The 20088-nt window shown below is 45.3% G+C and overlaps 1 protein-coding gene across 1 annotated transcript in view; it reads right to left on the bottom strand.

The window, feature by feature from the left end:
• Positions 1-812: 812 nt before the first annotated feature.
• The window catches only part of LOC144119523 (uncharacterized), a 64493-nt gene continuing 45217 nt past the window's right edge, over positions 813-20088 (bottom strand). Inside the window, exon 4 of the mRNA XM_077652111.1 lies at positions 813-1354. Coding sequence (XP_077508237.1) covers positions 813-1354 — 542 coding nt within the window. The remainder of the gene's footprint in view (positions 1355-20088) is intronic.

The raw sequence follows: 20088 nt of genomic DNA on the forward strand, positions 1-20088 counted from the left end.
ACAGTTTCCGAACTCATGGTGTGAGCGCACCAGGCAGCAGTCAAACTTAGTGCTGCAGGAATCTATAGGGTTTTGCGCTCTGTGACATCTAGATATGCATATTATCCTAGAAAAAAATGGCAGACCACCTCTCCATATTTCTCGCTACGAGCCATACGCACTAACGATTATCTCTTTTTGAAACCACTAGAAAATGACCATTTGCCTTTGGCCATTTCATACTTACGACATTGAAGCGCGGGTTAGTGCACTACGAATTGTTTTTATCCACTTTATAACCCTTTTGTATTGTGACTGTTCATAATTATTCGCATGCGTTTGGTATCTTAAGTTGTACGGTGTCCTGATTTTTTATGAGTTTTCTCATTTTGTTCATTTGTCACTTCTCAACGCTGTTAAACATGCTGAACCAGGCGCTATAAATATAGATAAGCAAACGGGAAGCGGCGTTGGCCGGCGACTCAAAAACCGCACAGGATGGTTACGATACAGGGTAATGCGTCATTACAGCGCAACTGTCTGTTGTGGGTGATTTCTGGGCTATATCTTGGCTCCACAATCCTGTGCGCGGGCGGTGTATCTGCCTGCGGCTGCTGACAGACTCGCACCAGCCTACAGCTCCATAGCGCTTACAGAAGTGAATTGAGGAAGGGGAGGCCAACGCCGACTTGAATAACCTTGGCGTTCACGCCACGAATTTTAAGGCCAATCGGAGGAGTCGAAGAGGTCACGTGAGTGATGACATCGTTATTTTGAGAACCAATCAGAAGCGTCGTATGCGTCAAGCGATCTGGCTACAACTTGGACGCCGCTCAATTGGCGAACGAGCCATTAGCAGCTGAGCTGTAAGAAGGGCGCCAAGGATACACCCAACAGATCTCGGGCCGCCTCTCCAGCCTCCTGGTGGGCGTCTTGTGGCTGGACGTGGACGAGGTCCCCGCGGACATCGGCGACGACCAGTTGGTCGACGTGGTGGCCGTGCTGCCGCTCGCCGCCTGCGATCCCATCTCCGCCTGCTCCATGTGCACGGGGCTGCCGCGCTGGCCGCCGTGGGGGCTGTCGGCCGTGCCGTTCGGCTGGCGCGTGCTCGACGCCGACGGCCGCTTGGCCGACGACGAGGCGTCGTTCACAGCCGTGGCCGTGTCATCGGTGACCAGCGCCGAGCCGTCGCCCACGTCCGCTCCGTCGTCGTCATCTTCCCCGTTGTCGTTGCCGTTCACGTCGACGCGTTGGTGCTCCTCCTCCTCTTCGTCCGCCTCATCGGGCACCTCCCTCCTGGCGCCTTCGTCGCTATGGAGGCCTGGGTATGGCGTGTCCGCGCGACCTTCCCCGTCCAGGAGCGAGCCGCCGTCAGCTGCGCATAACGAGTGAAAGGTTTATCTCAGAGACAGCTGCATGAGGAAGGTTTACCTTGATACAGCGTCACCGTCCATGCAACTAACAAGAAACTCTGCGAAAGCGTCGGCGGAAGCCACTGGAGTCTTTGACTGAGGACCCCACCCACAATCTGCTCCGGTCTCCTTAAAAAAAAAAAATGTTTATTCTCTCTCTCTCTCTCATCAGGTCAAAAAATCCAGGGGATCACTTTGTTGGCCTAAAGTGCGGTGAGGCGAAAGCCTTTAGCGCGGTGTTGCTGCCTCTGTCGCTGACGTTCATTAGCGCGCGCACGCTTGGTTGCCGGAGACACAGGAGAGCGTTTAGGCGACATCCTTCCAGATCGGGTCGCCGAGGTGGCTGAGTGGTCATGGCGCTCGGCTGCTGGCCCGAAAGACGCGGGTTCGATCCCGGCCGCGGCTGTCGAATTTCGATGGAGGCGAAATTTTAGAGGCCCGTGTGATGTGCGATGTCAGTGCACGTTAAAGAACCCCAGGTGGACGAAATTTCCGGAGCCCTTCACTACGGCGTCCCTCATAGCCGGAGTCGCTTTAGGACTTTAAACCCCCATAAACCATAAACCTTCCAGATCGGCGTTCAGGAGGCGACAGGCAAGATTGCCTGGGGAGCGCTCCTCTCGAACGATGCCATTTTTATATGCGAGCAAGTTTGCGAAGCGTTGTGTGCTAAGGCTTCGCTTACCGCCATTTGATTGATAAGCCACTTATCTTTCAACACCACTGATGACGTCATCAGTTTGACTGGCAGCTAAAGTGTGACACTTTTCTGCGATCATCGTACGGACACCAGCGGACAGTGATGATGAGTGCGCAATATTCAGGCAATCATCTATGACTGCCGCAGAACGTAAATTGTAAAATCGGTGCATTGGAGTGTGCGTGATGGCGAGGGCCCTACGTCGTAAAAGGAAAAAAAAGCAATCGTTACGTTATCCTTTCTTTGTTCAGTGATGGGAAAGTTTTTAGAGTTCGTTCATTCTCGATCTTTATTATTTGATATACAGCGGTAGACACACTTGTTTCCAGCTAGTTACTTCGTGCTATTGCTCGGACTTCGGGCAGCAGCACTGATTAAAATAGTCCTACGGACTCAAAGGCAACACACCTCACCACTATCTCCCCAATCTGCACCCTTATTTAGAAGAATTAACTAGCTTTACCGGTAGCACAGCGAAAACATTCGTGTATCTTCTTACGTATAATTCCTTCGGCGTCTTGCTGCTGAGGTGCAGTAGTCCTTTGGTAGCGCGATACGGGGCTTCTCCTGCAGTCCGGAACTCTCTCTCCATCTTTCTCTCTCTGTTAAGAGCCCACGATTTCGCAACAAAATTCACGGCTTCAACAAAAACACGGGGATGCTCACAAAAAGATAAGCGTCCCACCCTTTCCAGCTATTATACTCGAATAGACATCTCCATGGCATAAGAAACTGGTTCGTCGCTTAAATGACAAAGAAACGTCAAAGGCATTCGAACAACCCGCTCAGACGGTCTTTAAAAAGAACTACTTAATTCTTCTCGAAAGGGGGATACTTGACGTATTTTCATCATGCGAGGACAGGCAGTGATTACCTGTGACAGTATCTCTGGACTGAAAGCTAAACATTTTGACATATTCGCCTGTATGGTCGGATTTGAAGACTTATAATAAACCCTGACATATCTCCAACCAAAAACTTTAATGTAAAACCCAACGTTTCGGAGCCGGCTCGGCTCTTTCTTTAGGGGTGACTGGGAGCAGTAGCTGACGTTAGGTTTTAAAGTTTTTGGTTGGAGATGTATGTCAGAGTTTATGATGGGTATCTCTGGAGCAATGAAAAATGAATTATGAAACAACGTCGTTTATCGACGCTTATTCGCATGCGTAGAGCATTTTTATTCGTTCCTTATTTTGCGACACGACGGTTACACCTGTAGTGGCGGGTTTCGGTAAACCCGTTCCGTGGCAGCGTTTGTATGTTGTGGATGTTTGCACGTCATTTACGCAATGCCCTGCCTAGCGTGTCTTGAAAGATCCGCCAGGTGCACAAGCGGTACACAAAACGGAGTTTGCAATAACACAGGTGCCACGGTATTAACTTGCGGTCTTTCGTGAGAGCGACTATAGAAGGTGTTGAATGATTACGTGATTGCAGAGACAAATTATGCAGTACCGCGGGAAAAAATTAATCCATGTGGAGACCATGAGCACGAGAACGTGTACACATGCACATTATCATGTTAATGAACACGTATAATGTGTTACAATAAGGCACATTAAAACAACACATCCAACGTATGAAGGCTTGTGCCCATCCTGAGATTCAAACACGTGCCATGAATAATACACAAAAAAGCTCAGGCAAGCGCATTGCATCACTACCTGAAATGAAACGCTTGCATCACATACAGGTGCATTCTGTGCCATGAAACGTAAATACTGTAGTTTGAAACACTATCTCTTTCTTCTTGTCGGTTTTTTTTACTCTTCTAGTCGGTGATATAAATATCTAATCTCATTTCCTAGCGGGTCTCTTGGAATAACGTTCACAGCAAGTGTGTCCTCCTCTACACCTCTTTAAACTGTGTCTGTCAAACAGGTAAGTTCGGCTTTGCTGTTGCCATATTGGCTTGTAGTAGCATGCCAGGCCGACATCCAGGCAGACCTCTCCTGTTCCATTAAAGCCCCTCCTCCTCGGTTACGTAACTTAACGACAGCGCAGCACACGCGGTGACCCTTCCAACCAGTTCACTGGCACCTTTTCTTCACTTTCTCTCCATCTAATATTTGCTAAGGCTATTACGCTTATGATGAATACCAAATTATGGCAGTGAGGGGTAAACTGTGTGAATCACCTTCAGTATAGAAAAAGCCCTCAAATAACTTTAAAGATGCTTGCAAGCCCTCGAGAGAGATGGGTGCGACACCAAACAAAAACGAGAGAGCCCAATTTTCTGTGTCTGAATACCGCATTAAGCAGCTGAAGCGCACGCAGATTGCGAGCGTCCGGCAGACCCATCCCGCAATTCTGATGCTCGCCAAATTATATATTGCCGGCACAGGTAAAGCCTTGCCTCTTCCCATCAGTACTCATCAGGGGCGCTTTGAATGCTTCATTAAGAGAATTATCGTTGGTACGCCGAAAGAGTTGGCCTTATGCGCGTTCTGTATCGTCAGGAATGAGACCACTTTTAGGATGCGTGCTCGCGTGCCTACCGTGGTTCACACTCCGATTTGCAGTTTTTCTCCAATCAGCTAATTGCGGCTTGCCATGGATTCATTAAAAGGAAACATTAAAAGGGCCCCTGACGAACATTGGTGAAAAACTGCAGGGTGGGTCCGCCGGACCCTCGCTGTCTGCATGCGGCGCGTCCGCTGATAAGCTTCGCTGGAAAGCAGTTCTTAAACCGCTCGTTTTAATTTTTTTTGCACATATACTTGAAGAAACAAACACACCGACAGAGGATGTGCAACGCTCTGGATGCCTATCACTCAGCAGCTATGGCTATCGATTCAACTCAGCTGATGCCAAAACACTGCAGAAATCCGTAGGGAAGCACGTGCGAAGAAATCACCATTATTTTTCTAAGTGCTGCGTTATAGACTCGCCATTCGCATTTACACGCGAGACAAGAAGGTCAACTACTGCCGACTGTAAAAGTTTTTGTCTTTTTATTTTATTTTTGCAGCGCACTGACATAACGCCTCCTTTCATCACGTTACTCAGGCGAGTTTGCATTGCACTATACGAATACGCAAAACATTCTCACTACGGACGTCCCTCTCTTTCTGTATACCGCAGGAAACCATAAGCACACCTGGCTTACTTCACAGTGATTATTGAAATTGTTTAGAATTAGGCGATTAGCAGCTCCATGCGCTGAAATACTGACAGTGCATGCTCCACCTGAAGCAAGGCTGGAGCATGGACTGCCAGAAAACTTTCCATGCACCGTAATCCTACGATTAAAGTTGGTTTCCACAACTTGTCATTTCTTTATTCCTTTGATAATCCTGTGTTTCCCTTATGCTTTTTTCTGTTCTTTTTTACTTTCTTTTCAAACCCAACGGATAGTGCGATATACGCTTGTGCCCGCCAGCTAAAAAGGGTTTAGCTCATAATCATCAGGAAACGAACAATACATGCGAGGAGCTGCACTTTTTAGCTACCTGACAACTGTCACCATTCACATAAAAAGAAGAAGCGGCCAACTGCTATTGTGCAGTTGCTAATAATCCACAACCAACGTTTCCCGTTTGCATAAATGGGACTCAGCCGGATTCGCAGCAAAGTTTTCGACCTACCCCTCTGCGCCATAGAAAATATGAAAGCTTTAAAAAATGCGAATACAGCCGCGAAACGTCGGGGGTTAAAACACAGAACACACAGATCCGCAAACGGATAAGCGCGCCTTTGCTCAGCTCTATTGAAGCCCGCGCATTCCGTCGAGGTAACCGTTTTCGTCCACTACTTCTTCCACTTTTTACAAATATAGCCGAATAACTCGGATAACCTACATCCTCTACCTACACGGCCATGTTTTCAGAGCACAGTTCATATAGGCACATATATGGTGTACACCTATGAAGATATAGTATCGCCGTTTAGGTTACCTTAGACGTGGATTGTTATCGAGATGAGCCCTGCAAGGTGGACGCATAACTGAAGCCGTGAAAATTTCCTGGGTTAACCGTGTAATGCATTCTTCCTTACGTACAATACCCGAACAGTACATTAGAGAGATTGTAGAGTATACAGTGACAGCACAGTGCAGACTTTGAGAGTACTAAACGCTGAGCGATAACTGCAACGAGTGACATTAACAAAGGAGGGCTTGAGTGTTTAACAAATACGACGCCAGACCTCAGCAAACGAAACGGTGAATTTCCGTTGACGCAAGACGTTCGCAAACAGCGGAGGAACAAAACAGACGCGTCGGACAGGAGCGCAGAAGTCGATACGGTAGACTCAAAACGACCCACACACATTCAGGCAGCCTCGCCGCCCATTTAAACGAAAGGAAAGAACGTTCGGCAAACAAAGCGGGTCGGGGAATACAAATCTCCGTGCTTCAGCGGGAACGGACGTCCGAGAACACCGGCGGCCCGGCGAAGTCGAGTCGATGCTCGAATGGCGTGCTGAAACTCAACTATCTCTCTTTTATGCAATGCAGCTTCACTTCTTTGCTTGCTTTGCTTGCTTTGCTTGCTTTGCCTGCCTCATTCGTGGAAGCAGAAACATCACCGCATTCTAGCAGAGGAAAAAAATTTGGCAGATATTAATTTTTATTTCTCACTCTTCTCTGCTTGATGAAGTCATCGTGCCACTGATATACGGCAAGCGCTTCACTCGAGGTACAGCCTTCGTCAAAAGTAAAGAGCCCAAAGGTTTTGCATCTAAGCCGCGTAGCGGGGCTGTTGTAGGATCTGTAAAAGCCCTAAGCTTGGGAGGGGCGAACACGACAACTACTCCTACGTGCAAGAGATATGGGACGGGCGATGCATAATAAATCACGCAGCATATATCAAAATTAAGCCCATTGGCCTCTTTACTTTTCACAAAAGGTGTACGTGCAATTACAGCCTTTCGGCTCAAACACTAGCAGATAAATGCTGGCGTCTGAAATAGTGGGTCCGAACTGGACCAGGTACTTTGTCTGCTGGACATGCCCCCCTCCCTCCCCCTCACTTCGGTCGCTTGCGTTCTTCCAGCTGTGCAGCGCTCATGGCCTCCCTGGCTACAAAATGATTTCTTTCTAAGCTAGTGGGTGGTTCTTGATGCAAAGAAATTACAGCCGGCAAATAAATGCCACATAGTAAAAAGGACACGCGCACGAAACTATCAGTCTCGTGAAAGCGACTTCTTTACTGTGTGGCGTTTATTTGTCGGCTGTAATTTCGCTGCATCAACTCTCTGGTTGCATCGCTGCTTCAGGAGCCACAGTCACAAGCTGCTTTTCTCAGCTGGGCTTCCTTTGCCGAGGGTGACGGTGGTGGTGGTGACAGCCCTCTAGCTGCTGGGTTAGGGTGGGGAGGTGGTGCTTCTGGAGGGCAGGTGACTTTTCCGCTGTGTCTTTGAATTCGATTTCTTCATCGATTTTGAGGCGAAAGCTACATTGGCCACGAACCCGCAGTTTCGCCGTACTCGCATTCCTACCTTGCTCGCACCGCACCACGTGACCAACCACGTGACTGGTCACGTGACCAATCTTGTGATGAACCACGTGACAACAAATAGCCAGACAACCGGATTAACCCGGACTTGCAATCAAAATTAACCAAGGCTAACCAAGCTATGCCTTAGCTTTCGCTACGTATATCCTGTCACAGCCGAGCTAAGCCACTGCCAGTTATTCGGTTCAGCTGCTGCCTGGTCTTTTAGTGGAGGGCGGAGGTAGCTGATTTAGGTGTGGGTGACATTTTAGGAGGGTAGAGCTTGGTGGATTAGTGGTGGATGACGCTTTTGAAAGGTGAAAGTAGGTGGGGGTGGGGTGGGGTGGGGAAGTGGAAAACAGTTCCTCCGGTGAATTCATTCGTTTTTCAAGACCAGCATATAGAAATAGTCAGCGAGCATAAGGTTCTTGGCGTGTATTTTTCTGCCCATCTTAAATGAGACGCTCATATTGTTTATGTCTCTAGAAAACTGTCTGCTGTTACTGGCGTAATCTCACGCCGCCGCACATTTCTTCCCACCAGCGCTAAACTACAAATATATTGCGCTCTATTTCTTTCTCATATTAACTACTGTACGCTGGTATGGGCAACAACAACCAAAAGAAATATTAACAAGCTTCTCGTTTTGCAGAGGAAAATTGTTCGTCTTATCGAAAACACCGAACCAACATCGAGTGTTAATCCCACAATAGCATCATTCAATATGATCCGTGTAGATAATATATATGAATTTCGTTTGTTACAAATAACATACTTTTCTTCCACAGGTACGAGTAATTTCTTGACACAACTTGCTTCCCTTGAATATCGTACACCAACAGTTAACACTAGTTGTACTGACACTTGGTCCTTACCACAGTTTTGAACTGATTACAAGCTGCAATCCCTGGCTCACAACCTGCCATTTTTTCTTATTAAATATAAAGATACTGCTGGATTTAGTGCAAAACAACTGCGAATATACTTTGTGAAAATGTAATCTGTATTTATTCATATGTCGCATGAGAAAATTTGTTATTACTGTACTCTTTGTTGCATTCATTCATTATTGATAAACATTCTGTTAGCTTATTTCTGTTGTGTTGCTCTCATGCATACGCTGTATAATTTCTTTTGTATTTATTTATTGATGACCACTTCTGTATTGTTCATTAATTGTCATTTCGTTCTGTCTGCTGCTGCCATGTAATGGTTTCCTGGGCCTTCGTCAAGGTGTTCGTACAGCTTTTAGCCCAGGTGATTATCCAGATACTCGCTGTAAAACAAAATATGATTTCATTTTATTTGATACAGGGTGGCGGCGGTGAATGGGCAGCCCCTCGGCTAGTGGGTACGGTAGAAGGCGGCTTCACTCTCCGAAGCTAAGGAGAGACATACGTTAAGAAGCGCTAGAAAAAAAATAAAGAAAAATAGTTTGGTTTGGTTTATGGGAGTTTAAGGTCTCAAAGCGACTCAAGCTATGAGGTACACGGTATTGAGGGGCTCCGGAATAATTTTTTACCTCCTGGGGCTCTTTAACGTGCAGTGACATTGCACAGTACACGGGCCTCTAGAATAAAAGAAAAATGACAGTTCGCTGCCTGCGCCGTCGATTGTCACAACGGGCAGACAAACGTCGGCATTTTGGCTTTGCTACCCTGGTACTTCTTTCGCAGTAATACTGCCAAGTGTCTACTCTCTGCCGCGTAACGCGCTGAACTTAGCGAAAGCAACGAACCTCGGCACTTGCAAAAAGCGTGGGAGATATACTACAACGATCGGCAGTGGCTCCGCCACACTGCTTCCCATCTGTGTCGAGACGCTGATAACAATTCGGCTGCCATCTTGTTAATTTCACATAACTTCTGGAGGTCATATATAACAAAATCAATTTGGAAGCTTGGGGGGGAAAGGAAACTGTGCGAAGCCAATACGGGGTGACGTGAGGCTTTTTCCGGAGTTTCCTTTTAACAGCTTTCGCTGTAATAAAGTATAAAAACGAATCTGGCACAACGAAAATATCCACAGCTATAGTATCTTACCGTCTTTGTCATCGTCGGCTAAGACCTCCTCGTCAGCGTCGTCTAAAAACACGTTGAAAAAAAAATTAGACGTCAGAATATTAACGCGGAAGCTACTTGTCAAACCACTAGCAAGCTAGTTAGCTATAGTCGGACACAACTCGGCAGCGAAACGGCAAATGCCCCTCAGTGCAGCCCCTCCGGCCAGTGTTGTGGATCTATACTATAATGACGTCGCGGTTAATCCTCTTGCACCTCCCGTCACCTGTTATATACTAGCAGGTAAGGGGGTTAACCACGGCGTCATGACAATCGGTCGACGCTATTGGCCGGACATCTTTCATGATGGATATCTGGCATTCCATTCTCGACTTCCACTCGACTGTACGTGCCAGCTATTTACTAGTTACTTAACTACGTGCCTAGTATCCTATGTGGCTAGCTGCTATAGTAATTTTTTAAAGCTGCGTCTTCAATATTTTGCCATGTGAACTCATCCAGAGTAAGGTAAAACCTTCATATTAGGAACATTTAGCATAGCGCCTACCGGTAAGCAGTAGCGGTGGCAGTGCGCGCTATGCTAAATGCTTCCATTGTGTCGTTACCGTGCTCCTCCGTACCGTGTTACCGTGTTACATTAAGTTACCGTGTTACATTAAGTTATCGTGTTACATTAAGTTACCGTGTTACATTAAGTTGCCGTGTTACATTTTTAAAAGCTTGTACAGTGCGGAATGCGTACAAAATCGTTCGCTTACTATTTTCTCTCTCGTGTTCTTGCTGCTGTGGCTCACCATTGCGACCTAGACGAAAAAGAGTCACCTCTGATTTTACTTGTTTTTACGAACAGGATATCAATCGCAGATGAACGATGGCTGCACATTGCATTCTTACCGTGTCCGTCGTCGCCGCCGTCCTCAATATTTTCGCTGTCTATGGACGGAAAATTGGTCGATTAAGAATGAGAATAAATTAAATTTAAAGATTTGTAGAGCGTACAGCATGCATACAAGAGCGTTTGCTCACAGCTCTCTTCATCGTGTTCTTGATGCTCCGTCTCATCACTGTGACCTGGGAAAATGGTCACCTTTGATTCGCCACCATGAACGAGTGACTCAATGCAGTTTAAACCTAGGGCGTGCGCTGTAGTCACACGCAAGAACAGAGCGCGGCAGACAGGCGAGTAAACGAGAATGAAAAAAATATAAAGTAAATTACGACAGCCCGCTAACTCTGACTTAAAAATATAGTCCCTCTACGATTTTGTTTTATGATTATGCATTTCGCTAGCGCAGCTGTTTGTGCTGCTGGTGTTTTGCTTTTGTTATTTGCGATGAAATGAACAGAGACCACCAACACCTGGGCGGAGCGCGCTTGAACGGCTCTTCGCAGGCGGTGACGGGACAAGTCACGTGATACCAGTGCTGGACGTCACGGTCGAGAGTCCATGATCGCCATTTTATGTGTTACGACAACGACGCCACTCACGCCACAAGTGAATCAGTAATAGTTTCGGTTTAGAGCAAATGCGAGATGTATGTGTTTGGTAAGTCTACCTCACAGCCTAGAAATTTTCTCAAGTTATGGGACTGAAAGAGTTTAAATTAAAACAACGCATTCCTTCTCGGGAAATACGCATCGTTGCCGATCAAACTGATTACCTCCTACTTCATCCCTTAGAATTACACTGCAGACAAGTTCATCCAATTATTGCTCTCAGTAAAAATTGTCATTTTTTCTCATTATCGCCGAGTAAACTGGATTTAGAAGTATTCTCATTAGTCGATTCAAATTCGAGACGTCCTTCCCGAATTTGAAGTGAATGGCGGTCTAGCATAGCCTCTGTGACCCACGCCCTAAGATCGGTGGCGATGCCCGCATTTTACTTGCGAAATCGGCCGGTGGTGGTGACACATGTTTCGTTTTAGTGCGGTAGCACTACTAGGGGCATTTTCCGATTTCAAGCGTAAGCACGCAAGTGTCTGAAGCCTGCTTTGTGGCAGACGGCCGACCTGCCCACCGGGTCGTGGGCAACCTGTCAGGTGTGTACACCTGGCAGGCCTGAAGGATGCAGCCGGGTGAAGGCCTTCGAGGCAAATGCCATCAGGATAAAGGCCTTTTGGTCAAACGTGTTAAAGTCAAAAGCCTTACGGAAAAGGCATTCCGGGTAAAGGCACCCTTAGGTAGAACGAAGGTTTTTTATGGTAGTGGTCTTTAGGTCAAATGCTTTTAATACGTAGGGACCTTAAGTGCCCACCGTACATAACGCTACTCCACGATATTCCGCGCTTAGCCATGCTAAGCCGTCAGCTATTCTTTTTCGTCTTTTCTAGCTTTTATTAGCTCCGTTTCCGGTGAAAGTAGTCTCTTTGCGATTAGGAGGCCGTACCTGTCGATGCAGGCCTCGTTCGATTTGTCCTCAGTGTCCCTTTAATAAGAGCTGGCAGCCCATTGGACCAATATCGAATGCCTTTCGCGCATACCTGCGCAAAAACTGCCAGCATCACCCGTTTCTGAGAGTTTTGTTCAGTGCCCTCTTTGCCCTGTGCTCTTAATTAATTTCAGCTAACTGGCTTAATCAACTATCCACACTTCTACTCTCTCCATCGTGTACGGAAAAGGCATGGTTCTCACCGGACCAATCAACAGGGCTGAAGAAGCAGTTGGATCGTCCTAATAAACCAGTAAAATGTTGAAAGGACCGCAAAGAGTGGTGTCACGGAGCTCGCTCCAGACAGCAGTGCTACTTTTCTGTCGCACTACAACAGTCCCTGTCACGTGCCTCACCTTCAGTGTTTGCGCCATCGCGAGAAGGTACGTCCTCATCGGCTTCTTCTGCTTCGTCTGCAAAAAAGCGGTCCAGCATATGCGTGACAGCTCATATCTAGTCTACAACATGCCGGGTGCGCCTATTTCTATATTGCGTGTCTAAAATCTCCTAGAGCTCCAAGCACTACTCCGCCGCTAATTGTCGACGGTGAACAGTCTCACCGTCATTGTCGCCACTTTCTGTGCTGTCGGGGACGACATTCTCTGCAAAATGAGCGGACTCGAATCAGAACAGGCGCGCAAGAAGATACAGACTAATGCTAAGATTCCAGACTGGACTGCTGGCTTAAACGAAGATGTGCGAAAAAGAACGATACTAGCGTGGATGCGCACTACATAATTATTAATTTATTTCCTCGAAAGCAAAACTAAGAAAATTGCTAGTGTGAGACGTCAAGGCATTATTCTACATCCACCCCTAGCCTACGCTGATCTCTATCTGCGTGCAACAACGCACCTTCTTCTTCTTCTCCTCAAGTAATATGGCACATACCCACGTGGGGGGGATTGGCCAAGGTATAGGGTAGAATGCCAATGAAGCATTTGCGCGAGGAAGGAAACGTCAGAAGACTGAATCAAGATAAAAAAATTGGGAAAAATAAAATGAATTCAAGAGGTATGAGTCATCCGGAATAGAATCAATCTAGCCTTTTTTGGACATGCGAAAGAATTTTGTGTATAGCTAACAAGATAATCGATTAGTTGCACTTATGTAATCGTGAAGGTAGCCGCATACACTGCTTAACGGGAATCACCTTCTTTGCCACCTTCGTCTTCTACTTCTCCGTTCTCCTCCTTGGAAACCGAACTGCCTGCAGAAGCAAATACAGTATGGGAAATTTACAGGCTGCAAGAAATCCACGATTCCGAAACTACCCTTGAACGAAGATGTGGCAAGAAAAACGATACTAGCGTGGATACTCACTACATAATTGGTCATTTATTTCCCCGAAAGCAATACTAAGAAAGTGGCTGGTGTGAGACATCAAGGCATTTATTCTACATCCACCCCCTAGCCTACGTTGATCTCTACCTGCGTGCAACAACGCACCTTCTTCGCCACCTTCGTCTTCTACCTCTCCGTTCTCCTCCTTGGAAACCGAACTGCCTGCAGAAGAAAATACAGGACGGGAAATTCACAGGCTGCAAGAAATCCACGATTCCGAAACTACCCTTAAACGAAGATGTGCCAAGAAAAACGATACTAGCGTGGATGCTCCCTACATAATCAATAATTTATTTCCCCGAAAGCAATACTAAGAAAATGGTTGTTGTGAGACGTCAGGGTATTTATTCTACACCCGCCCCCCTAGCCTACGTTGATCTCTACCTGCGTGCAACAACGCACCTTCTTCGCCACCTTCGTCTTCTACCTCTCCGTTCTCCTCCTTGGAAACCGAACTGCCTGCAGAAGCAAATACAGGACGGGAAATTCACAGGCTGCAAGAAATCCACGATTCCGAAACTACCCTTAAACGAAGATGTGCCAAGAAAAACGATACTAGCGTGGATGCTCCCTACATAATCAATAATTTATTTCCCCGAAAGCAATACTAAGAAAATGGTTGTTGTGAGACGTCAGGGCATTTATTCTACACCCGCCCCCCTAGCCTACGTTGATCTCTACCTGCGTGCAACAACGCACCTTCTTCGTCGCCTTCGTCTTCTACCTTTCCGTTCTCCTCCTTGGAAACCGAACTGCCTGCACAAGCAAATACAGGGTGGGAAATTCACAGGCTGCAAGGAATCCACGATTCCGAAACTACCCTTAAAAGAAGATGTGCGAAGAAACACGATACTAGCGAGGATGCTTACTACATAATTGGTCATTTATTTCCCCGAAAGCAATACTAAGGAAGTGGCTGGTTTGAGACGTCAAGGCATTTATTCTAGATCGCCCCCCCCCCCTCTCCTAGCCTACGTTAATCTCTGCCTGCGTGCAAGAACGCACCTTCTTCGCCACCTTGGTCTTCTACCTATCCGTTCTCCTGCTTGGAAACCGAACTGCCTGCAGAAGCAAATGTAGGATAGGAAATTCACAGGCTGCAAGAAGTACACTACTATCCGAAACTACCCTTTTGTTTTTATAATCCTCTCAAGTGGTCAGACGGAAAAGGAGGAATTGTACTAGGCATCTAGCTCAGAAGTTTTGTCATGTGCTCAACATGGGTAGGCAGTCAACATCTCCGTCGCCCCACAACACTAGGAAACATGCATCCCGCATTCCACAATGGAAAACGCAAGGTAAGGACAAAATCTCTCATCATCATCATCATCATCATCATCATCATTATCATCATCATCATCATCATCACCACCATCATCGTCATCATCATCATTCTGACTACGCCCACTGCAGGGAAAAGGCCTCTCCCATGTCTCTCCAATTAACCATCTGCACTGTGTTAACGGCAAAGAAAAAAAACGTTTTACACTGGCGCCGCCACACACCTTACGGCAATGGTGGTGGCGGCGGCGGTGGCTCACTGAACAGTAACACAGTCACCAGAGCAACAGTACGCAATGGAAATAGCACAAAAGCGGAAGGATGTTTCACAGCACTGGCAATACGAGCAAGGCCCCTAGATAATTCAATAGTTATCACCACTGACTCACAAATTACCTGTTGCAACTACGAATAGGTACGTATCTCTCTTTCACGCAGAGCATTCTACAGCTCACAAGTCACATCCCGTAAACCTGCCTCTACCCGGAACCTAGGAATGTGTGTCTCCCTGACAATGAGCGCGTTCATGCGAAAGCCCGAGGACTTATACTCCGGGAACCAGAAGGCCATTTCAACCAAGAGGAGGCGAAGTCCATCCATCCCACTCAGCTGTTCACACGTATTTCAACCTTACCGACTGTCCCGCAGAACATACTCTCCCCCTCATAAAAATCTCTGCCGAGAGGAGGTGGCCTTCTAGAGCCAACTCCAGACTAAAACCTCTCTCATCTTTCGCTTAGACACACCTTTCATACCATGGCTTCGTGGGGACAGAATAAAATAAAAACACAACAGCTACCGAAAAGGCGCGTCCAACATCCCGATTAGATTCTAAGAATTCACAAACTTCATCAGATTTTTTGGTAAGAAAGAGGTCTTCTACATCAAGCTTACCCAAATTTTCCAACAAGAACCGGCTAAGCAGCCTCTGCCATGACCCATTTTCAGTAACAATAGTTCTAAAGGGCATCCCTTGCTTGTGCGTGTTTACCGAAAAGAACACTTTCAATGCATTATTCTTGCATTTGGCAATCTGCTTGCTAAGACGGACTAAACCTAGCCGCTCACACATTGTAACAGCTCTGTTTTTAACTTTTCTTGTCTTCAGCTGGGTTCCCTGGTTCGCTCGTAACGGCGGTCGCTGAAAGCCTGCTACAGAAGACGAAGAGAAAGGCTGTGAGAGCTGGGGAAGATGTTACTAGAGAAGAGGTGGTGCGACCTGTGGTGGTGCCCTACGTGCATAAGTTAGCCCACAACTTGAAAAAGGTCGCGAGCAGGCATGGTGTGCCGCTTGATTTTTCAGCCCCAGAAAAGCTCGGAAGCCTTTGCTATCGTATTGAAAGAGAACGAAGAGAAGATAGAGGGTGTGGCACCAAACATGCGCGATCGTTCATGAAGTGCGCCCCTCTCGTGTGGCCACTCTTATATAGGGCAAACTGAACACGAAATAAACGTTGAGCAAGATAAAGAAGGCCCAAATATGTCTAAGCATATAAGGTCCTGCCCGTCAAACACTTGTGAGCCATGTTTTTCTCGTGCGCTAATTCTATCAAAAAGCAAAGATACAAAAGCCATCGAATTAATAGAAGCTTTTTTCATTGCAAAGAAAGGAAGCATCTGCGTCAGTGACACGGCCATATCTTTGTATAAGGCGGAGAACAACTTTTTCACTCGTTCGCTATCATATCAACTTACTTTGAAGGTGATAGTAATCCTTGCGTGTAAGATGACATATATATATATATATATATATATATATATATATATATATATATATATATATATATATATATATATATATATATATATATATATATATATATATATATATATATATATTAGCAGATAAGTTAAATGAAATGAGGAGCCCGTTTGACAAACTTATGAAGGGAGCTAACAGTCACCGAAACCATGGTGCATAGGGGAATGTTTTTTTTTTATGTGTTGTGCTTATCAGTGGGATATCATAGTACTTAGATTAATAAATCGCGTAAAGAAAATTAATTATAAAGCAGCAGAAAAAACAACCATGCCGCCGGTGGGATCCGAACCCACGACCTCCGAATATCGCGTCCGGTGCTCTTACCAACTGAGCTACGGCGACGGCTGTCCAATCTGCTGCTCTCGTGGGTATTTATGTTCATTGGGTGTAAGCGAACCTTGAGAGTGTTGCTTTATAATTAATTTTCTTTACGCGATTTATTAATCTAAGTACTATGATATCCCACTGATAAGCACAACACATAAAAAAAAACATTCCCCTATGCACCATGGTTTCGGTGACTGTTAGCTCCCTTCATAAGTATATATATATATATATATATATATATATATATATATATATATATATATATATATATATATATATATATATATATATATATATATATATATATATATATATCCCGGCCGCGGCGGTCGAATTTCGATGGAGGCGAAATTCTAGAGGCCCGTGTACTGTGCGATGTCAGTGCACGTTAAAGAACCCCAGGTGGTCGAAATTTCCGGAGCCCTTCACTACGGCGTCTCTCATAGCCTGAGTCGCTTTGGGACGTTAAACCCCCATAAACCTAAACCATATATATATATATATATATATATATATATATATATATATATATATATATATATATATATATATATATATATATATATATATATATATATATATATATATATATATATATATATACTTGTACACCATTGGTTGCAGGCGCGAAAACAGACACAACAGGCGCTCCGTCCCATATTTCTGCCTTCTGTTGTGTCTGTTTTCGCGCCTGTAACCAAAGTTGTGCTTCATCAGTACACTTCCTACTCCGCCACCCCTCCGTCTCAGTGAGAGCCCCCCTGCATATCACTGCACCGGACAAACCAGTGTGGCCTGGTCGCCGTGGCCATCTGGATTGGCTCGGCAAATGGGGCCCTTGCCCAAGGGCTTCACCCCCTGGGGGTTTCCCACCAACCTCAGTTGATAATAAAAACACTCTCTCTCTCTCTCCAGGAATTATTTACATTTGGCATGTAGTATTGGAGCTTCCAGTCCACAGACTGGATAGCAGATAATAGAATGCATAACAACGAATTGGAGCACATTGCTGGATAATAGTCTTAATCACGGCGAACCGTACTTTTTTTCCTATCCTCTGAACGGCCTCGACGTTACCTCGCCAAAGGGACAGCTCCCATGTTGCAGAATAAAAATTACGAGACACTTTGGCATTTAAAGTGTGGAGAGGCGAAAGCCGACCATTCTGTGACAATTTTCACTATTCCGTGACGACTTCCGTTAGATGTTACGTCACAGCAATCCCATGGCTATATCGGTACCCAAATTATACATCTTTCGGGGATCTTAAGTATTAATTACGCTTAATTACACATTTTCCGATCTAATTTGACACAAATGCGACGTTTTTCCAACCATTCTGGGACAATTTTCACCATGCCGTGACGACTTCCGGTGGATGTGACCTCACATCATTCCCTTAGTTATATTGACGTCCGCGCTATTTCGACGCAATTCTGACATTCTTGGCTATAAATAATTAACTAATTACTCTAAAGTCATCAACCGTGGTTTCTAGGTTATTTTTTCCTCCTCTATCTGAAGCAACCATTGGTTTTCTATCTTTTTTAGTTCCCGAGTTAACACGTTTGACACCCTCTGTTAACGGACGGACGACAGTATGAGCCATTAAAGGCTTTCGCCTTAAAAAACGTGTGCAGAAATCCTGGACAAGTCATCGGTTCGTCATTCATCCACCAGCTGGTGGAAATGGTTTGCAATATTCGAATTTTCTGCAGAAATTCAGCCGTAAAAAATTACCGTTTTCTTGTGGGGACAAATCAAAGACTAAAACTGATGAATGAAAACATGTAACCTGACATCAGACATCTTTTCGCATGCGTACCCTTTTGGTTAAGCAATTATTTAATTCATGTTGTGACGTAAGAATATCCACAATTTTTCATATTAATTTCTGTTTTGCTCATTTTGACCTCTCGCTTAGAAATTTTCGTTCCGTACACACTGAAAAAAAAAGCATGCTGCTAGACGAGTTGGTTTTTCATGATTAAAACAAATTACCGCAATACTGCAGCGACCTGGGCGCTGCATTATTGCAGGAGCGTGAACGAAAATGCTTATCACACAAAAAAGTACCACACCCACACACATCACAAAAAAATCTACCTGTTGATTGTATCAGCAACCTTCCATTTAACCTGTGTTTGGCAGAGTGTCGCTTCCTGAATGCTTATTGCTGGCAATGTGGCTGCGTCACACGTTTTATGGTTTTTTGTTTGTTTTTATGTTCACTGCGCATGCTTGATCTTCCGGTATGTATGTACAGACCGTGTCTGGCCTGAACAAAGAAGATGGCAGTGGTGTCAGTGATTGTTCTAGGTTCGTCTTTTTATTGTTTTAAGTTGTTCTAAACACTCAAAAAGTTCACTGAACACTTATTTTCTCCCGACTGTTTGTTGGTGGGTCGTTTTGTGCATCTTTATAGGCACTGTTCTGTATTGTGTCTCTTGCGCAGCCTGCCGAGTACAGCCTGGCAATTCATTTCGGCTTGGCATGACTCCATAAAGTTCTGACTTGTGTCGGGTATACTACAGCTCGTGAGATGTAAACAGCGAAACCGCTTGTTGCGGATTGTTACCAAGGAACTGAGCAGCAAACAAAAGAAGATAATTACGTCCCGGCTAGGTAGGTATTCTATTGCGAGTGACCCTTGAACACCTTCTCATTTTTTAAATTATTATAGCTGTCAAACGATCGAACGTGAACCATTGTTAATGGTGTACCTGACGGGTCTTCAGATGTGGCTTTTCAATAACCCCTTTATGTTGAAATTTCTACCCCTCTCTTGCTGCACTGTAATGCTACGTGATAGAATAACTAACTAACTAACAAACTAACTAAAAAACTAACTATCTAACTAACTATCTAACGAACTAAATAAATAAACATAATGTCACTGTGGTCAGCTAATGCCACTGCTTCCTTTGATATTGCAAACACAATATTTCGCTATTCCCACCCTTGTACATTGTTATAATGCTGCGGCGTTAAACATTATTAAAAGAGACTCGTTTCTTACTCAACAAAAAAGACACTATTTGTAACAGTAATAGACAAGATTGATTCTGCACTTCCCTATTTGCTCAGAGGGGGCTAATTTGTCCTAAAAACACTTGGAAAACCAAGCGACCTTTCTGCGCATAAGAATAACGACATCATTTATAGTTCTGTATAATAACAAGAAATAACAAGCTATTGATTCTGCACTGTACTATATGCTCAGAGTAGGCTGGACTGTTTTGAGCTCTCTACGGGGTGTAGCTTCCTCCTTGTACAGGGGTCGAGCCCTTCACGCTTGTCACCAAAATGCTGCGAGGAGCGACACCACGAGGGCCTTTCCAAGGCAGCCCTGAGGTGGTGGGAAAGAACCTCCCCCTTTTTTACATTTTTATTATC

This window comes from Amblyomma americanum, chromosome 2 (assembly GCF_052857255.1).
Source record: "Amblyomma americanum isolate KBUSLIRL-KWMA chromosome 2, ASM5285725v1, whole genome shotgun sequence".
NCBI classification, from domain to species: Eukaryota; Metazoa; Arthropoda; class Arachnida; order Ixodida; family Ixodidae; genus Amblyomma; species Amblyomma americanum.